The sequence below is a fragment of the Triturus cristatus genome, chromosome 6 (assembly GCF_964204655.1).
Source record: "Triturus cristatus chromosome 6, aTriCri1.1, whole genome shotgun sequence".
In the NCBI taxonomy this organism is placed as follows: Eukaryota; Metazoa; Chordata; class Amphibia; order Caudata; family Salamandridae; genus Triturus; species Triturus cristatus.
The window spans coordinates 428,068,371-428,086,625 of record NC_140589.1 but is presented as its reverse complement, the minus strand read 5'-3'; the positions used below and the strand labels follow the sequence as shown (position 1 = coordinate 428,086,625).

General features: G+C 43.9%; 1 protein-coding gene across 1 annotated transcript in view; it reads right to left on the bottom strand.

Moving 5' to 3' along the window:
• Positions 1–18,255, bottom strand: part of FBXO9 (F-box protein 9) — a 518,999-nt gene that overhangs the window by 319,578 nt on the left and 181,166 nt on the right. The window contains exons 4-6 of the mRNA XM_085610843.1: positions 12,705–12,762; positions 1,586–1,685; positions 521–651 (exon numbers count right to left, since the gene is read on the bottom strand). Coding sequence (XP_085466969.1) covers positions 521–651; positions 1,586–1,685; positions 12,705–12,762 — 289 coding nt within the window. The remainder of the gene's footprint in view (positions 1–520; positions 652–1,585; positions 1,686–12,704; positions 12,763–18,255) is intronic.

Genomic DNA, 18,255 nt, shown 5'->3' with positions numbered 1-18,255 from the left:
TTAGTATAGATGTCACAGAAAAGGTTACCACATCTCTATCTGTTGAACAACGAGAGGCTGTCAGTAGAAACTGCTTTTGCATAGTCATGGCACATTGAGCACAGAGTGTACATAAGGGTGGATTCTACTTAGCGGATGCCTGTTGAGAATATGTTAAAATTAGATAGGATGGTTTGGGCCCATTGAAGTCAAACAAGAGATAATCACTCGCTAAACAGAAAAACGAAAATGGGTTTCTATGTTATATCACCCTTATTCTGAGAACTAACTCACAAGAGGGGGCTTCTCCTAAACATGGACACGTACACAAATCTTGGAAATATTTACGTGTTTTGGCAGTATCCTATCTGTCAAGCTTGCTATTTGCATCATATAGGATTTTGTAACATGTTTTTTGGGGCTCTTGTAGTATATATACTACTGCCTGTAATCCAGAAATTTGAACTTCAGACTTTGGCCTGATTTTCCCAATTGATGGATTCATTAAAACCATATTATTGTCTTAGGAGCCAAATCTCACCTGAGATGTGAGTCTGATTGAAATCCAGTTCAGGCTGACACATTTTGAGTGAAGACTCCTGAAAAGACAGCTGCTGCTGGAAGTATGACATCAAGTCTGCCATGCTGGTTTCATCATCAGTACTCTCCATGCTATAAAAATATAAAGAAAATGTACATTCTTGGTAAGGAGAACTACATCTACTATCGTTTCTAGTGAGTGAGGAACAAGACTCAATTAGGTGGGACAGATGAGGTGTTACATTGGAGGTCAAGATTCACAAATTATTGGGTTAAACAAATAATGTTTATTTGTAAAGAGAAGTACAACAGTATTGAGTGTTAGTGGGTAGAATTCTTCTATGCGTGATACAAAAAAAATACAAAAATGATTAACATGAGGACTCCTTAAAAAATACAATTGAAGTTGTGATGATTCAAATGTAAATTATGTTGGATTTAAGAATATAATTTCAATAAGATGTTATATAAAACAACTTGCATTGAAGAACTATTCCTGGGCTTCCCACAAACTACTCGATGATGAAAGTCAATAAATATGCTTGTTTATAGGCAATGAGGGAAAGTTCAAAAGAAGAGTATATACACATACCAGAGTTTAGAGACAAAGACTTACAAGAAGGAAATGTAAAGGAACACAACATCTTTTTTCAGCTTTAGTCAATGGAATAAGAAACAAAAACACAAGTCTAAATGTATATCCAAAATTTGGTTGGACTAAAAGAAAAACATCACCACAGACTGTTGCTTCATCACAAAACAGGGGTTAGGACTTTGAACTCTTATCTCTACTTTGCCCATTAATCGTTTTCATTTTGTTTCGGAGAAGGTAAGGCAAGGAATGGAAACTACAATATGTATCAGAGAATGTAGAGCCCTCATTACTTTCTGTTCCAAACATTGCCTTCAGGGTCCTAAAGGATACAAAGGGCAGTGCTACAGGTATGCAAGGGAACACCAGATTTAGCAGACAATAAACCTGACTACCGCTAATATATGCCCATGCTAATCACTAAACCAAATTAATATTTTTCAATTTCTGAAACGCAAATGAAGCTGTACTTACTAGCCTTTTCCTACTCCATCACCATCTGGAGACCAAGAATAATTAATTTTAAACTCAATGTCTGGCACAAGCTGCATCGCCCTGCGATAAAACTTGATGGCTGCAAAATAAAGTGTAAGACACGTTGCTTAGATAGAGTAAAAGCAACTAGCTCACAGACCTTGCTGCAGTTTTATTGTCTCCGGAAAACAGCAGCTGCAGTCATAGCTCTTCATGAAACGCTTTATACTCAAACCTTACACATAACTAATATTTTTCAGAAATATTTTTAAAATGTTTATGGAGCATTCTGGTTCAAATGTAAGCAGATTCTACTGTCAGGCATGAATCATAAAAATGCATTTAGTTTACAAGCATAAAAAAATTGATACATAATTTTTTAACTACTTCCAACTTCTTTGATAATTGAGCATACAAAGAAAGTCACTTCGCTGAAGTAGAACAATCAGCAGCAGTAATGATCTTTACTTGCATATGAGGCAATGCATGTGGAATTCTAATCTTATGGGCAGATACCATTTACAAAGAGCGAATGTAAAATGCGGTGACACTGGCAACTAAATCGCAATACATTTTTAGAGTCACTGGAATTTGCCTGTAGTCAGTAATCCAACAGTGCCCAGCAAGAAGCATGTGAATCCCCATCCAGATAGCATGCATCAGGCATGCCAAGAATGAAGAGTGTATTAAGAATGCACACAGCAGCGCGTGGCTTGACGCAAGAAAATAATGGTTGTTTTGTTACGGAGCTCCTGGCGCAAAGGATGATCTGCAAGACAAGTGTGACTTAAATAGCACATCAGCAAACAAGAGTGCATCAAAGCCATTACTGAACTCACCTGTATCCAGATGATGTGCGGAATTATGTCCTGGGACTTTTGGTGGCGCGGACAATGGAGGTTCTACTCCAACTCTTCCCTTTGTGTCCGAGTAACCAGGGCTCTACTGCATCATTGTGCTGCCTGAATGACCTCTGTGATTCAGGAGGGAGTCTGGAAAGTAGGGCAGCAACTGACATTCTATTGCAGGTGCTTGTTTTTTTTTGGGACATGGCACTCCTGCATCTTGAAAACTAGGCACTCTACCCACAAAAGCTCTAGAACAGAAGCATCCGTTTTAGGAAGGCAAAAAAATAGCCCATAAAAACAACACAAAAGCTGATGAAGCTGTTGCAATTGAAGGCAGATCATTAAGCAGAACACTCCAACATGAAGAAGATTGCGGTTTTGACCTGTAGCTCCACACTGAGTGAGGAAAAAGGATTCCAAGCAGGTCAAGTGTGTTGCACCACTCCTTTCATCTTGGAGCAGGAAAGCCCACCTCATTAGGCTCTAGCAGATGATACAGGAACAAAATAAATGCACTAGAGGGAGGGAGGCTCTTTTTCATGCCAAAGATATGAGGAACACATCAAGGATTCCGCTGGAGATGGGTCACCAGGCCTTAATCCCCCCTAAAATACGTTGCCCTGTAAATGTTACATAAGATCCCCAAGAACACAGCACGGACTTATTCAATATTAGACAAGCTGAATGCAACTACCTTAAAAGCTGGAGATAAGAGGTAACACAATAGAAGGCAACACCAGCAGATAAAATCTCTGGAGCTGGTGTCAGAAACAGGGTGACACTGAAGCACTGAACAGTGCACTCCTGGGGAAAAAATACAATTATGGACCATACTGAATGACTGCAGAATCCCATATGAGCAACCCATTAGCTGAATGTTGAATTTTCATCAGAGGTCAAGGGATCAGATCCTACGGCTTTCCTGAAAGACTGGCTGGAGGAGCTAGAGGATATGGAGCATGTTAAGGTCAGAAATAATTTAAATAGTCCGGGTCTGAAATAATTTAAATAGTGATTACATTTTTTAGTAGGGTACCTAGAATTTCTGCCCAATGTCAAGGGTTTCCAAGTGCTTCCTGCAAGAATGGGTAGAGGAAAGATAGGGTATGAAGCAGAAGGTTTATTGGAAAATGCAGAAGCAATTTAAATAGAGATCAAATTTTGAGCAAGGTCAAGATTGTAATAAAGGTGTGGAAAATGCCCCCCCAACTCTGGTTTCTCCCATTACCCCTACCACACCCTTCCCCCGCAGCAAAACCAGTAACAAGGAAAAGAGAAGGAATCCACTGGAGCCAATAGAAAAGCCAATTCCAGGATAGACTTGGCAGCCAACATGGTGCCTCAAAGTTCATCTCTCACCCTCTCTCCCTCCCGGACAAGACCCCAAACAGAAGAAACAAGTTCACCGCCTGCATGACTGAAGTTGCTAACTATGAAAGCCAACTGTCTGAAGCTCAACACCAACAAGACAGAAGTAATGATCTTCGGCAAGCATACCTCATCATGGGACTCCAACTGGTGGTCAGCAGAACTCAGATCCACACCCAGAAGACACGCCAGGAGCCTCGGAATAATCATTGACCGCAAACTGGACATGACTGCAGAAGTCAACGTCATCACTGCTTTCTGCTTCCAGTCCCAGAAGATGCAATACTAGAAAAGTTGTCACTCACACCATAGTCACCAGCAAGTTAGACCATGGAAACACCCTCTTCACCAGATCACCAAGCAACTTATTAGAGTTCTTCTACAAACCAGACAGAATATGGCAGCCAGACTCATCTTCAACCTCCCACACGGTATCCAAATCCGACCACACATGGAGCTCCACTGGCTCCTCGCACACACACATTCAAGGCCCTGCACAACTCAGGCCACACCTACTTTAACAGTCAAATCTCCTACCATCATCACCCAGATACCTCTGCTCCACAAGACTCCTTCTTGCATACAACCCACACATACACAGAACCAGATATGGGGGGGGGGGGGCTTCTCTTACATCACTCCCGCAAGAAGCTGGAGATCTTACTTTTCAATTAACCAACCTACTATAGGCTGGGATAGGTACATGCACTTGCTCACCGCCAGGATACCCTCGCCAGTGATAGTACACTTTACAAATACACAACATCTGGCTATCCATGGCTGCCCTTTTTGACACCCTGAGGTGGCTTGGGACTGGGTAGCAGAACAAGAGACAATCCATAGGCCTGGCTTTACAGGTCGCTAGGAACCTGCTAAAGACGTTCTAGTGCAATCGAAATTTAAAGAACATTGGAGACAACATCGCCGGTTCCCCAGGTGCAAGAGGCCAGAAGAGGCACTGGCACATATACTGACCGAAGAACTGGTGCACTGAGGCCCAGCAGGGACTCTCTGGACACTGATTAAATGTTCCAGGGAGAAACAATTAATCAATCAGGGATTTTATAAAGCATGCCAAATCACCCATGAGGGTTTCAAGGCGCTGGAGTTTCTAACTGCTTCATGGCGATCTGTTCATTCGAACAGCCAGGTCTTGAGTCCTTTCCTAAATAGTTGGAGCGATGAGGCTGCCTTAAGGTGCAAAGGAAGGTAGTTCCAAGCTTTGGCCGCCAGGTGTGAGAAGGAGCGTCCTCTGCTGCTGCTTCGATGGATTCAGGGGTGTCTGCGAGGAAGAGTAAGGCGGATCGTAGGTGTCTGGTCGGTTGGTGGGAGATCATGCGTTTGTTGATGTATGCTGGTCCTTCGCTGTGCAGGGCTTTGTATGCGTGGGGCAACATCTTGAAATGGTATCTCTTCTGGATCATGAGCCAGTGTAGCTTCTTGAGGTGGGTTGTGATGTGGGTCCTTCTGGAGTGCTCGAGTATGAGTCTTATATGGTCTGTAGTGTCTTCAAGAGGTGCAATGTGGTTCCTACGTAGAGTGTGTTCCCGTAGTCCAGCCTGCTGGAGACGAGGTCCTGTGTGACAGTGCTTCTGGTGTTGACTGGGAGTCACCTGAAGATATTGCGGAGCATGCGTACGGTGTGGAAGCAGGCAGACGAGACTGTGTTTACTGGTTTCTTCATAGACAGCTTGCTACCCAAGATGGTGCCGAGGTTGCGGGTGTGGTGTCGGGCGGGGGATGGGCTGAGTTCAGCAGGCCACCATGCGTCATTCCATGGTAAGGTTTTGTTCCCAAGGATGTCCGTCTTGTCCGAACAGAGCTTGAGACAGTTGTCCTTCATCCAGTCAACGACGTTCATTATACAACTGTGGAAGTTGGCTTTGCTGGTGGAGGGGACTTCTGACAGAGAGGATGAGCTGGGTGCCTTCGGCACAGGAGATGATGTTGAGTCCATGCGATCCGACAGTGTTGACCAGGGGTGTCATGTACGTGTTGAAGAGGGTGGGGGCTGAGGGATGATCCTTGGGGGCGCCAAAGATCTTTTTGGGTTTCAAACTGGACGGATTCTCTGGGTTCTTCTGGTGAGGTATGAAGCAATCCATTTGAGGGTATCTCCCTAGTTTCTGATGTGGTGGAGTTTGTTGATCAAGATGTGATGTGAGACGGTATCAAAGGCGGCTGACAGATCCACAAGGATGAGGGCTGCTGTTTCGCAGTGGTCCAAGAGGGCCCTCATGTCGTCGGTGGCTGCAATCAGGGCTGTTTCAGTGATGTAGCTGGCTCGAGATCTGAATTGAGAGGAGCCCAGGAGGTTGCTGTGTTCCAGGTGACTGGTAACTTGCTGTTTGATTGCCTTCGAGAACCATCGCTGGAAAGGGAAGCAGGGAGATGGGCTGTAGTTCTACAGTACTGCTGGGTTGGCAGATGGTTTCTTCAAGGGGGGGCCTCACTTCAGTGTGTTCCAGTCCTCAGGAAAGGTGGCTGACGTAATAGAGTTTTTCAGGTCTTTCTTGAGCTCGACGCCAATCGTTTTGCTCCCTAAGTTGAAGACATGGTGAGCACAGGGTTCCATGGGTGCTCCAGAGTGCATGGAGTACATGACGAAGATTGTGTCTTGAGTTGTGAGAGGGTACCAATAGGTGAGCTGGTGTTTGGGGTTAGTGTTTGTGGGGGTAAGCAGGCTGATGCTGTCAGCGGCAGGGTTTGAAGTTTTCATAGTTGACTGATATCTTGTTGTGGAAGAAGTAGGCCACAGTGTCCCACAGTTCTTGGGAGGGGGTGAAATAGTTCTCGGCAGCTGCAGGGTTGGAAGACTCCTTTACAATGGCAAAGAGCTCCTGACTGTGGTTTGTGGTGGCTTCTATGTGGTCTGCTAAAGGCGTACTGCTTTGTTTCTTTCAGGTGGCGGTAGTACTGGTTGAGTGCGTTCTTGAAGGTGGTATGGTCTCCTGTCTCTTTGCTGGTGCGCCACTTTCTTTCAAGTTTACTGCAGTGAAATTTGGCGAATTTCAGCTCCGCTGTGAATCAGTTGGTTCTTTTGGCAGGTCCGTTGGATTTGGCTGGCTTGGCGAGGGGGTGACTGCATCAGCGCATTCTGTGATGTAACAACGGATGGGGCTCATTGCTCCCACTTTCTCATTCTGTGTGCCTTAAACACCAGATCTCATATCCCCTGTGATTACTATATTGATGTGGTCTTTGATTTCAGGTCTGGCATACACAAGCTGGGATAAGGTGGGGTGGGAGCGTCCCTGACGAGCTAAGGGCCATCCCACAGGAAGAAGCTGGGACTGCAGTTCAGCCACACGGGGCTCAGACTTGTGACGAAGTGCCTCCTTTCTTGTTTATTTCCTTTACATGGTTGTTGATTGTGTTGCATTTAGGGATGTTTTTGTGACTTGCACCTACTTGAGAACAGAGGGAGAATAGGCCTTTATCAGTATCCCTACATGAGCTGCTCCACAGATGCTTCCAGTTTTGGAGGTAAAGGGTGGAGGGGTAAGGAAAGTTTCATAGTTTATTGCAACTGACGGATTATGCTTTGTTGGTTTTATGGCCGAATTATGTCAGAATTATCTTTGACTGCCTATCACACGAAACGCATGACACACAAGTTCACCCACGTCATATAGAGGATGACTGATGGGTCCATGGTTACTGTTCACACCAGTTCCCACATTGTTTTTTGGAAAGTTAAATGTCTGTTTGATAAGCTCAAACAAAGCACTGTCCTTAAAAACAGCCATACGCTATGAAATGGACATTCTCCTCCTCCTCCAGGAAACACAGCTAAAAGGGACCAAATAACCCTTCCTAAATAGGTATGGTTATGATAGAACATAAGGCGCAGGCTTTGTTAGAGGCTCACATGGTACCGCTGTCTTGCTCCAGAACAGATTACCATTAATGCATACACATACGTGGTGTGATACTCAGTATTGCCTCATAGCCATTGCTGGGATCCTGGAATGTTTGCCAGTTTCTATTGTCAATGTGTATGCTTCCCCCCACTGTTGTGCCCCCATTTGCTTGAGGGACTTAGCTACTTGATTTCACAGCTCCCAAGGGGTAGCCTTGAGGTGGGTTGGCAGAGGTTTTATCCTCACAATAGTGGCTGCACTTTCTACTCCTGTGCCCATACCACACACTGTAAGTTAGACTACATCATGCTCCCTGAACTGGACACAAAACATATCCTAGATGTACAGATTCTGGCTCAAGGCCTTTCAGACCATTCTCAGGCTAAGCGAACAATAGAATGTTGACAAGATATTGGGGGGCAGGAGCCTTGGAGGCAGTCTACTTGGTGGCTAACTGACTTGAAGTTTAAAGACTATGTTCTCACTGAAAAAGATGGATACTCCTCAAAAACGTTGGCTCATTAACATCTAAGGTTATTCTATGGGAAGCCTTCAAGCCACATGCACACAGCATAGGTATTAGTTATCTGGAGGGTCAAAACAAACACCGAACAATAGAGATTAATGACTTAAAATCCACGCTACCGACAATTGAATCTCAGAGTCATTTCACCCCAGACCCAGTTATCCATCGCAATATTGATCACTTCAAAACCAGAATTCGACAGTTGCTGCATGGAGTCCTCCAGACATACAGCCATGATACGTGGCGTGGGCAGCCAGCTAGTGTTGGCTCAGTGAGTTTTAGCCGAGTCTCCCACACATTATTCCTCTCAGAGCTGGCCAAATTTGTTCACAATCTACCACTTCATTCCCCTGGTCAGAGGGCACAGTTGGAGGGTGGTATCACTGAGGGGGAGCTTGTGGAGGCTCTGTCCCATCTTCGGGAGGAAATCGTCAGATCTCAATGGATTTCCGGCAGAGTTACTCAAGCTTAGGGCGTTGCATTCCATCCCATCAAGAGTCTCATTTTGTCTGGATGGCCTTTCAGTATTTGTACGAGACTCACAAGAGTCCAGAACAAGGCTCTTCAATTATTACGTATCTTTGGCGGCTTTACTGGTTCATTATTAACATTGCTAAATCAATGGTGTTCCGGATGAGAGCGGATACGGAGAACCTGGTTTGGGTCTCGTTGTTGATGCTGTGAAAAGATGGCTTTAAATATCTCAGGTATATATAATAGTTAATAAACTTGGAGCCTGGGAGGGTAACATATTTAAGTAGGTCACTATGTTGTAGGTTGACATCACATTCTGGTCCACCCTCCCTCTTTCTCCTATTGGCAGAGAAACCATTGCTACAGCTTCTCTACCAGCTGCAGCCTTACCTAGTTAGGATCCCTCTGCCCTTTTCTAAAACGGTGTAAGTGCAACAATATCTCAGCAGGATATATTTCGATTATTTAGACTGGTATGTACAAGACATGACAAACAGCAGCACAAAAAGAGGAGGCTTCAAGTAGTTCTTTTCAAGCGCCTATAGGCGTCATGTATTTAGAAGATCAAAGAAAGGATACAATGGTAGTTACTGCACTACAGGGTATCAATACCAAGGCAACCCTAGTGTAGAACATGTGTAAAGTGCTCGTGCTGGTGAGGTAACGGCGCTAGTGACAACGTGAGAAAAGCACAGCAAGCGGCGCGGAAGAATATACAATATATACAAGTTAAACGGTTCATTCAACAAGTTATTCAATGGTATAATTGCTTTTTTTAATTGATTTGGTGAACCGAATGGACATGCGCCAGAGGAGTTGGTGCTGGTGGACAGTGGTCGACGGCGTTTCGATCCTCTCAATTTAGGATCATCATCAGGACCTGGGATGCCTATGTTGTGGAGTGCTCTGGCTTCAAGAGGTGAGGCGAAAGCTGGAAGGCCGTGAATTACTGGCGGCGAATCGCAGTGCAAACCGGGGGTCCAGGGATTCCCCGGGGGGTCAAAATTGAATTATGATGTAGGGTAGCGGCAGGCAATGTCAATTAGTGCCGCGGTGCAGGAGGGCGGGACAGCGCCCGATTAATGGAGCGCGGGAGGAGGAGTGAATCCGGTGCCAGGAGTAAATCAGCGGCAGCGAAGCGAGCCACGGACGTGTGCTCGTGATCGTTCTTTTACACTCCAGCCGGCACGGCTATGCTTAGCCTTGCAGAAAGTTTGGCATATGTATGTTGCACAGCACTGGACGCAGACTTTTTTCATCTTGCTTGACAATGCTCTCTCAAACTGGATGCAGGTATTTGGTGAGCTAGGCGAAAATACTGGTATCAGGCTTGAGATACTCACATTTGTTGCATTTTTGGAATACGTAAAGGAAGTACCCAAGCCTTATAGGAAATATACTGCACTGGGCTTTACATTATGGCAAAGAGAAGGATTGTCAAGACTTGGCGTAGGGGTAAAATACCAGCTGTAAAAGACTACGAACAAGATGTAATACTGTGTAATAGCAATTCAGTATATGCACTATTACCAAAGACGTGGAGGCCTATAGATATTAGAGACCTGCTGAGGCAGTATTTATTGGACCTGTAAGATAGAGATAATACAAGTCATACTGCACAGTAAGTGGCATTTGGTTTGTTATAAAGTACAACTAAAGCCACAAAGGCTTCTTGGTGCTGGAAGAACAAGTAATTATGGATAGAGGTCACAGAGTGTATCATAAACAAAAAATAATGGTCTTAAGGATTTTTCTAAAAGCAAGAAATTTGTTAAATGGTCTTAAGCCAACGGTCATATAGTTCTACATCTGTAGGATCGACCTCCTCTGCAGGCTCTTTTTATATATAGAAGGGACTTGGAGAAGGAGTTATCTGAGCGGAGGAAACAGGACGGCACATAGTTTATCAATTGAGGCAGAGGGGATTTGACAGAGCAGACGGAGGCATTTAAATGTAACTCATAGCTTCACTGATAACCGGTGTAGGATTGTGTGAATATCTAAGATACAATCAAATTTCCTCCTGCCAATGGCAAACAAACTGTTGCATTTTGGAGTGGCTACGGCTGGAATTGATGCAACAGCACTCAGACGGTCAGAATAAAGTAAACCTTGTTTATTATGAATTTCTATAGTTTCTCAGTGTCCATTTTCTAAATGGGTAAAGAGAAAAATTCTGTCAATAAAGTTTCTTTTAGTTTCTTCAGAGAATTCCATTTCAAGAGGTTTTCCTTAACAGCAGTCTCTATATCGGCAGGGTGTCCCTCAGAAAAGAACCAGATAAGTAAACTAAAAATAAAGAAAAACAACTCTGGTCTTAATGAAGCGCCTGATTTATTATGTCTTTTCTTCTTTCTTCACCAACTTCCTGCCCGTTCTTGACCTTAGTGATTTTATCTTTTTATTATTTTCTCTTCATCATCTCTTTATTTTCCCTCTCTCTTGACAACATAAGTAAAAGGCAATGAAACATGTTGGCCTTCTTGGAAAAGGTTAGCAACATGCAGTGCTTTTAACTTGAGTAAGCTCACAAATGCGAATAAAGACGGCGACCCAACATTGAGACTTAACTCAATTTTAAAATCGCATTTTTTTGAGAACCTCATTCACCTAAAAAAAAAAACAAGCACACTCGCTTCCTTCAGAATGCTCATTACCTTGGGCGGTAAATTCAAGAGTCCATACTGAAATAATTTAAAAGCCAATCTGCTAGCTTCAATGCCTGTAAATTGTGACAGTGCATTTTGTGCTGCAGCTTGGTCACAAGATTGGGTTGGCACAGCAATGTCCTGCATACTGGTGTTATATCATGATTTTCTTATTGACCGCAGAAGCAGAATTCAAGGTGGCTTCAGACAGCAATGAGATACACAGTATTTCTCCTAGGATTCTTCTTGGTCTTTCTCCTAGGATTCTTCTTGGTCAACTAACACCTTTCTTATTCAAAGAGAATTTCCTCTTTCTCCTTATGAGCTCTTCTGAACACTCATTGACCATGGCGCACTCTTTACATGGTGTAGAAATCTGGCAGGCAAGGACAGACAACATACAAGAGTCTGTACCTTCCACAACTAAGACACGTCACAAAAAGTGAAGGCATGGTGGTCTTTGGCAAAATAAGAAGAAAAAAAATGAAAAACCTTGGAAAACAGGTTGGAAAGTCAAAGGCGATACTTCTAAGTGTTGAATTAAGTGTACATTAGTGAAAGCACGACTAGAAAAAAAAATCTTGTTAATGAGCAGAGTCCATTGTTCAGTAATCCAGTTTCGGCGAGACAGAAAAAGTAACTGCCTCAGAGCTGTATTCAAACTGTGCTATCCGGGATAAAAAGAGGTGAGCCTGGAGACAAAGAGGTACAGTGCTGTTTTTGCACACACGTCCTGACTCCCATCTACCAATTCTCTTTTGATCTGTTTTTTTTTTTAAAAAGATGCAGCGTTGTACATTAGAGTGTTTGTCCAAAATCGATTTGATTATCCACAGTTAACTTGCCCAAATATCACCACATACACAGATGCGCAGGAAAATAAAAACACAAACTTGAGGGGAGAAATTCAATGTTGCTGAACAGTAAACATCATATAGGACCTGAGGAGTAAATTGCGTGTTATCTGCCTACTGAATATTCCTCGTGGAAGCAAGTACTGAACAGTGAGATTACTTTTAGGACCCTCGAGAAACTGCGAGGAGAGGATGGACGACATCGGACTGTGTTTACTACAATCAGGACCAAAAGCTGAAACAAAACTAGTACAAACAGACAGGTTATAGTGTAAAGTCCTCACATTCCCAATTCATTTAGAGAATTAAAAGAAACGTCATTGATGGGTGAGTTCAAAAAGCATAAGTGCCTGCAAGTGGCAAACATGAGAAACTAGGGCAATTTCACATTTAAAATACGGGAACCAATAGAAAAATCAATAAAGCCAATTCAGCAAGTACCGTCATTTTCTGTTGATATTCAATTTTAAACAAATGACAGCTTCACCGTGGTGCATAAGCAATAGTTTGGGAAATACATATTAATACTGTGGCATACCTTCGTAAAGAGCTCCACTTTGTTCTTGTTCTGCTGCTTGTAAGAACAATTCTCTTGCCTATTTGGGAAACAATAAACTATGTTGGACTACTTCATTTTACTGTTAGATTATAAATATGTAATTAGAATGTTGGCTAGGCAAACACCATTAAGTAGCAAGAAATATAATCAGGCAATTTTAATGCAATTGAAAGCATGAATAGATCGCCACATTGAGGAAATGAACCTTTCAGATTCGTAAGTAATTAGTTTAGTAAAAAACTAAAATAATAAGTTCCCACAAAGTTGGCAAAGCAAACTGGCGTCCAGACACTCAGCTTTGCTAAAATTACAGGGACGATTTTAGAACCCAGTATCCAGCATGAACCAAAAAGTGCACTGCTTATGGTTACAGATTTCCTTCAGAATAATATCACCAGGCTCTTTGTGATGTCCTTTCGTCTCAGTGTCATTTGATCTGAAGGTTTTCATAGGTATAAGGATTATGGTCATATTGGTAGCCCTCTGAAAATGCGCATACGGATACAAAAATGAAAATGGGATTCGGAAAATACCTCCTCAGTTCGAAAAATTGCCTCTAATGATTACGTTACTTACCTTTGGTCGCTCTCCTTCTGGTGGATATTCTAACTACACTTTTCTCACCTTTAGAATAATCCCTGGCACCAGGCGGAAGTTTCAAAGTCTGGTAACTTCTGACCAGTAGTATCACTTTCCCCTGTTTAGGCATTTGATGGCATGTTATACAAATAGTAGGAGGTACTCTAAACAAAGGGGTCAGTTTGGAGGAGGAGGGGCCAAGATGGCGACCGAGACGGCAGCGTAGATTCCCGGCTCCGTGAACCTCCGCATCCCGCACGGATATCCTGTACTAGATCCTCAGCTTGCGCCATGGGATCGTGTTTGTGAAGGAGAGTGGCAACCGATCGTGTGACTCCGGGGTTTCTGGCTACTGTACCGCCTGAGAAATCTGCGGATGAACTTTGCGGCCCGTGCAGCCCCGGAGCCGGGACCTCGAGTGGACGCCTTGGCCGGGTGGCAGTTCAACAACAACGGCCTGTGGTGACTGGGTGGAGTCGGTCCACCGGAGCGGTGCTGCCCCCGGCCTGCATCTCGCCACGGCCGCTCCCGTGGCTAAAGCGTAGTGGATCGAGGGCATGCCCGGGGGTGCAGTTCTCAGACTCTTCGGTGTTTGCCCCTGCCTTTGACGGTGAGCTGCCCGGACACCGCCCCTAGCTCGCCCTGATCCTTGCAGACTGCTCCCGGATTTTCGCGGCTGCTGGTCCTTGGTGGAGACAACTGTTGCCCGAGTCCACGCAACGGCTGAATTTGTACCTGCCCCCGGACCCCTGTCTCCAGCGACGTGGACCCCGAGGTGCTTGTCCCTGGGTCCCGGCCCCCATACGAGTCGGGCCTCCCCCGGCGGTCATCTTGTTGCGATGCAGCCTACTATCCTGTCCACCGGGTCGCAGCAGGATTGGGAGTGTGTGACTTTTGGGAGTGTGACAGAGCGACCGCGGGGAGCAGTGCTGGGGTACGGCGACCTCCTTGAGGCCCTTGGTGCCCTTCATTTCTCCTTGGCTCGTGGCATCGAGGTCTTGGGGAGTAAGATCGACGGTGTGGCATCAGCGTTGGGACAATGGCGGCATGCTGGTCCACAGTTACACAGGGACTTCCTACACTGCACACAGGAGGATAATGTCGCGGCCATCCCTGCGATTAGTGCACAGCCGGACACTCCGGACAGTATGCTACCGTATGATCGGCTGACTGAGGGTTTGATCTGTTCCGGAGGTAGTGGTTCCGAGTGGAAGGTGGTGGCCTCGTCCCGTGCACGACCTTCGGTGACCCAGGGACTTTACCAGCAATGTCTGTCTACTTTGGATGATTCAGCCTTCCCGGACCTTGTGTGCAGTGCAGATCCTGGGGCAGCACTGGGAAAGATGTCCCTCCGAGATGCGGACTGTGTTGGCGTTCTGAGACCTCCACCCCACCTGTGTGCGTCGCTTCCCGGTTGTTTTGGGACATCCCTTCACCTTGGAACATCGGACATGGCGCTGGGTCGGGGGGTAGGCATGGGCAGCATCGCCAGGAGTGGTCAGGGATGAGGCTGATCCCTCGGGGTGGTCATCTGGTAGACGGGCGGACTCACGGTTGTGTACTCCCAGGACATAGCTACTAGCATATTCGGTGCGCAATGCTCCCCATTCCCCCTTTTGTTATGGTCGATTTGGTGCTACTTATTGTTTGCTGTTGGGATACCTTACTGTGCGGGAGGGAGAAGCCGGGGGTATGTTCTGAAGGCCCTCCTCCAGTTTATTATATTTTCTCCACCCCCCCGCCTGGTGGGGTTCTTTCTTATTCCTTTTTCCCTGTTTCTTCTACATTTCGGGTCTAGTTCCAGGGCGACAGGCACACTGCTGGGGGGAGGGGCCATACTCATTTGCAGAGGTGCAGGGTGGGGGGTTGGGGGGGGGGGACTCTTTTCTTTCTCAGTCTTCCTCTCTTTTTCCATGGCCTCCTTTTTCTTCTCCGTTTCTTCTGGTTTCTTCTTTTCTGGGATCAGCGTGGTACGCCTCTTTTGCTGTGAACCGTTGTCTCTCCGTGTGTGCCACAGTTTCCTGGGGTTCTTTGGGCGTTAGGTATGGGGGCCTGCAGGCGCAACTGTTTTTGGTATTCTTCCCCATCCTTTCCTGTGTTTGCGCCATGGATTCGATAGATTGCTGTTTATTGCTAACGTCTATCATGCGGCCTGCCCTTTATCGCTGTTGGGAAATTGTTTGGCACCTGATCCTACTGTTTTGTTTCATCATAAAATGAAAAACCCCTTTTCTCCTGGTGTCCTACCTGCGCGGCTTCCGGGCCGAACTATCTTAGTATGAAGATTTTGCTACCGCGGTGCCGCATGTGCTTATATTTGACCTTATTGCTCTGATTGCTTAGCGGCCGGCCCTGGGGGGTTGTAGGCCCATACTTGTCAATGATCGAAATGTCAATAAAGGTTTTAAAAAAAAAAAAAAAAAAAAGGGGTCAGTTTGGCAAGTAGGGGTCAATTTTATTTCAGTGGTGGGGCAGAACCAAGCAGGTGCATTGGCCATCATGCTGAATATGATTTTGAACTTGATTTGGGCCCCATGGAGAGCCACTGGCTGTTCTGGATCCCAGCAATAAAAAGTATGCAACATCTTCCATAAAATCGAAATCTTGCTGCACAAAGAACAAGCACTAGTAAAGCCAAAAGGCCTGGCTTATAGCTTAAAGGGCCTGGATGCATTTATCCATGAAGTCACTAATTCAACCGCCCCAAGCATTCAATCACTTATCACCCTTCCACTCAGTTATTTACTCTTGCATAAATGAATCCACTCACTAACTCATTTTTGCATTCACCTGCTCTCTGATCCACAATATCCCACAAACTAAACTAATCAACAAAGAGGAACTTTGAGTTATCCGCCAGATCCACCGAGTTTGCAGATAGTTTAGAGGGGTGCTTTTGGTAGAGTGTGACTGCTAGTGAGCGGGAGAATGAAAATGTGGTCAGTAGTTTGTGACTGCTAATCTATGAGCAGTGTAGGAGTGCTCTGTCATATCTGAGGCTTGCTGGGAGACAATGAAGGTGCTGGAAAGGGAATCAGTTCTCAGTTGAAAGAATCTTGGTTTACCATCACATTGGCTAATTCCCGATCCATTAATTTCTGCTCGTAGGGGTCTTTGCCGCTATTTTTGCAAAAGAGGAGAGCAATGCATCACATAAATTATAATCACAATAATCAGTCTATTTTCAGTCGATTAAGAGAGATTGATATGAGTTAAAGGGTTTTATTATTCAAAGTCTTTTAGTAAATCATTTTTATTTGATCACAAGATAAATTCATCAAGTTTTAGACATTAGAATCGTATTCGAAATCAATGATGAATCAATGAGTAATACATATAATAAAATGCATTTAAGCACATTCCATAAATGAAAGAATCCCTGTTCTAGGAATGCGGGAGAAAGGAGCCAGTCAGAACCCATAAAAAGTTCTAGTTCGAGAGAGTGAGAGAATTCAGCATGAAAGTCAGCTCAACAGATCAAATATAATTCAAAGCAGATCTTCCCATAAAGAGAGGTTCAAGAAACTCAGTAGAGTCTCAAAACGAGGTGGAATAGGGCAGGATAAATGAATTGCAATGGCAAATGAGGCAAAAAGTGGTCTGTGGAAAAGGTTCTGAGCCTACTTTAGGAACAGGCACTATTACAAACTACACATTTCTTAAGCTTTGCAACATGTTGCTCCTTTCGTCTCCAATCAGCCAATCATCGTTAGATGCTCTCCTGGTAACTAGATCACTCCTAGTCTTTTCACCGAAATGCAATAGTCCACAAACAGTAATGTTAAATTTGCAACTAAGTTGTCACGATTGGGAGTTCATGCGAGTCAATTTCTCCTTCAGGTTTACCTTCCCATGTATTAAGCTACACTTCTAACTTTCTAAAAAATCAAGTTTCTAAACAATGGTCTATGTACAAGTTGAAACATCAATAAAAAGGAAAACATTCACTGGGACAAAACAAGTTAAAAAGTCAACTAATGTTTTAAATGCTGCATTTCTACCCCACTAAAGGACTAAAACGAATAATCTGTTAACAGTGATCTTTGTGTAGTATAAACATTCTGCAAAATAGGAGAACATTTTATGGAATTATTATTAAAAAAAAATGTTCATGGAAAGGTCAAGACAAACATTTTATGCATGTTTAAGCATTCTAAGCAAATAAACTTTTCAAACAGTGTTACTTTAGCCATTTGAGGCCTAGTAAGTGTAAAAGTGATTAGTACATATTTTGCACTTTAAACGCATTTTTTTTTAAATTTAAGCTTGCAGGTTAATACTGCACATTCATTATAAACTATATTTAGCATTTTATTAAAAACTCTCCCTCAGTCCCCCTCTTTGATGGTTACTTAGCCATCCCACTTTCTTCACAAATGAATCTTTACATTTCACTTTAATCCTTAGTTGAGTCTTTCCTCTTTTTCAAACTCTCATATTGTTCTGCTTTCCAATAGTCTTCATCATTTAATGCCAATTCTCTCTATTCTCCTGCTCAATTCTCTGCTCTTTTTTTGTTAATGTAATCTCTACAGCCTTTGTAAAAAGCTAACAAGATCAATAAGCGAACACCTAACTATTTATAATGGCATAAATATAGCTTTCGGAATTCCTACTTCAGCAGTAGCAAACCAGTTGGCAATAGTTGAAATTCCATTTCCAAAAGGTTCTAAAATACAACGGGCCCGATTCACAGAACTAACTTAAGACAAAATCCTAAACTTACTACCATTTACTCATTTTGGTGTTCACAGAAGGCACTTACTCATTGATGAATAAGTGCCTTCTGTGAATACCAAAATGAGTAAATGGTAGTAAGTTTAGGATTTTGTCTTAAGTTAGTTTGGTGAATCGGGCCCCTTGTGTCTCAAATGGTTCTAATTCAGGTTTCAAATCAGAAATGTTATTTGCGAATTCTAGAATTTTCTTTCTTTCGTCGGTTATGTACGAA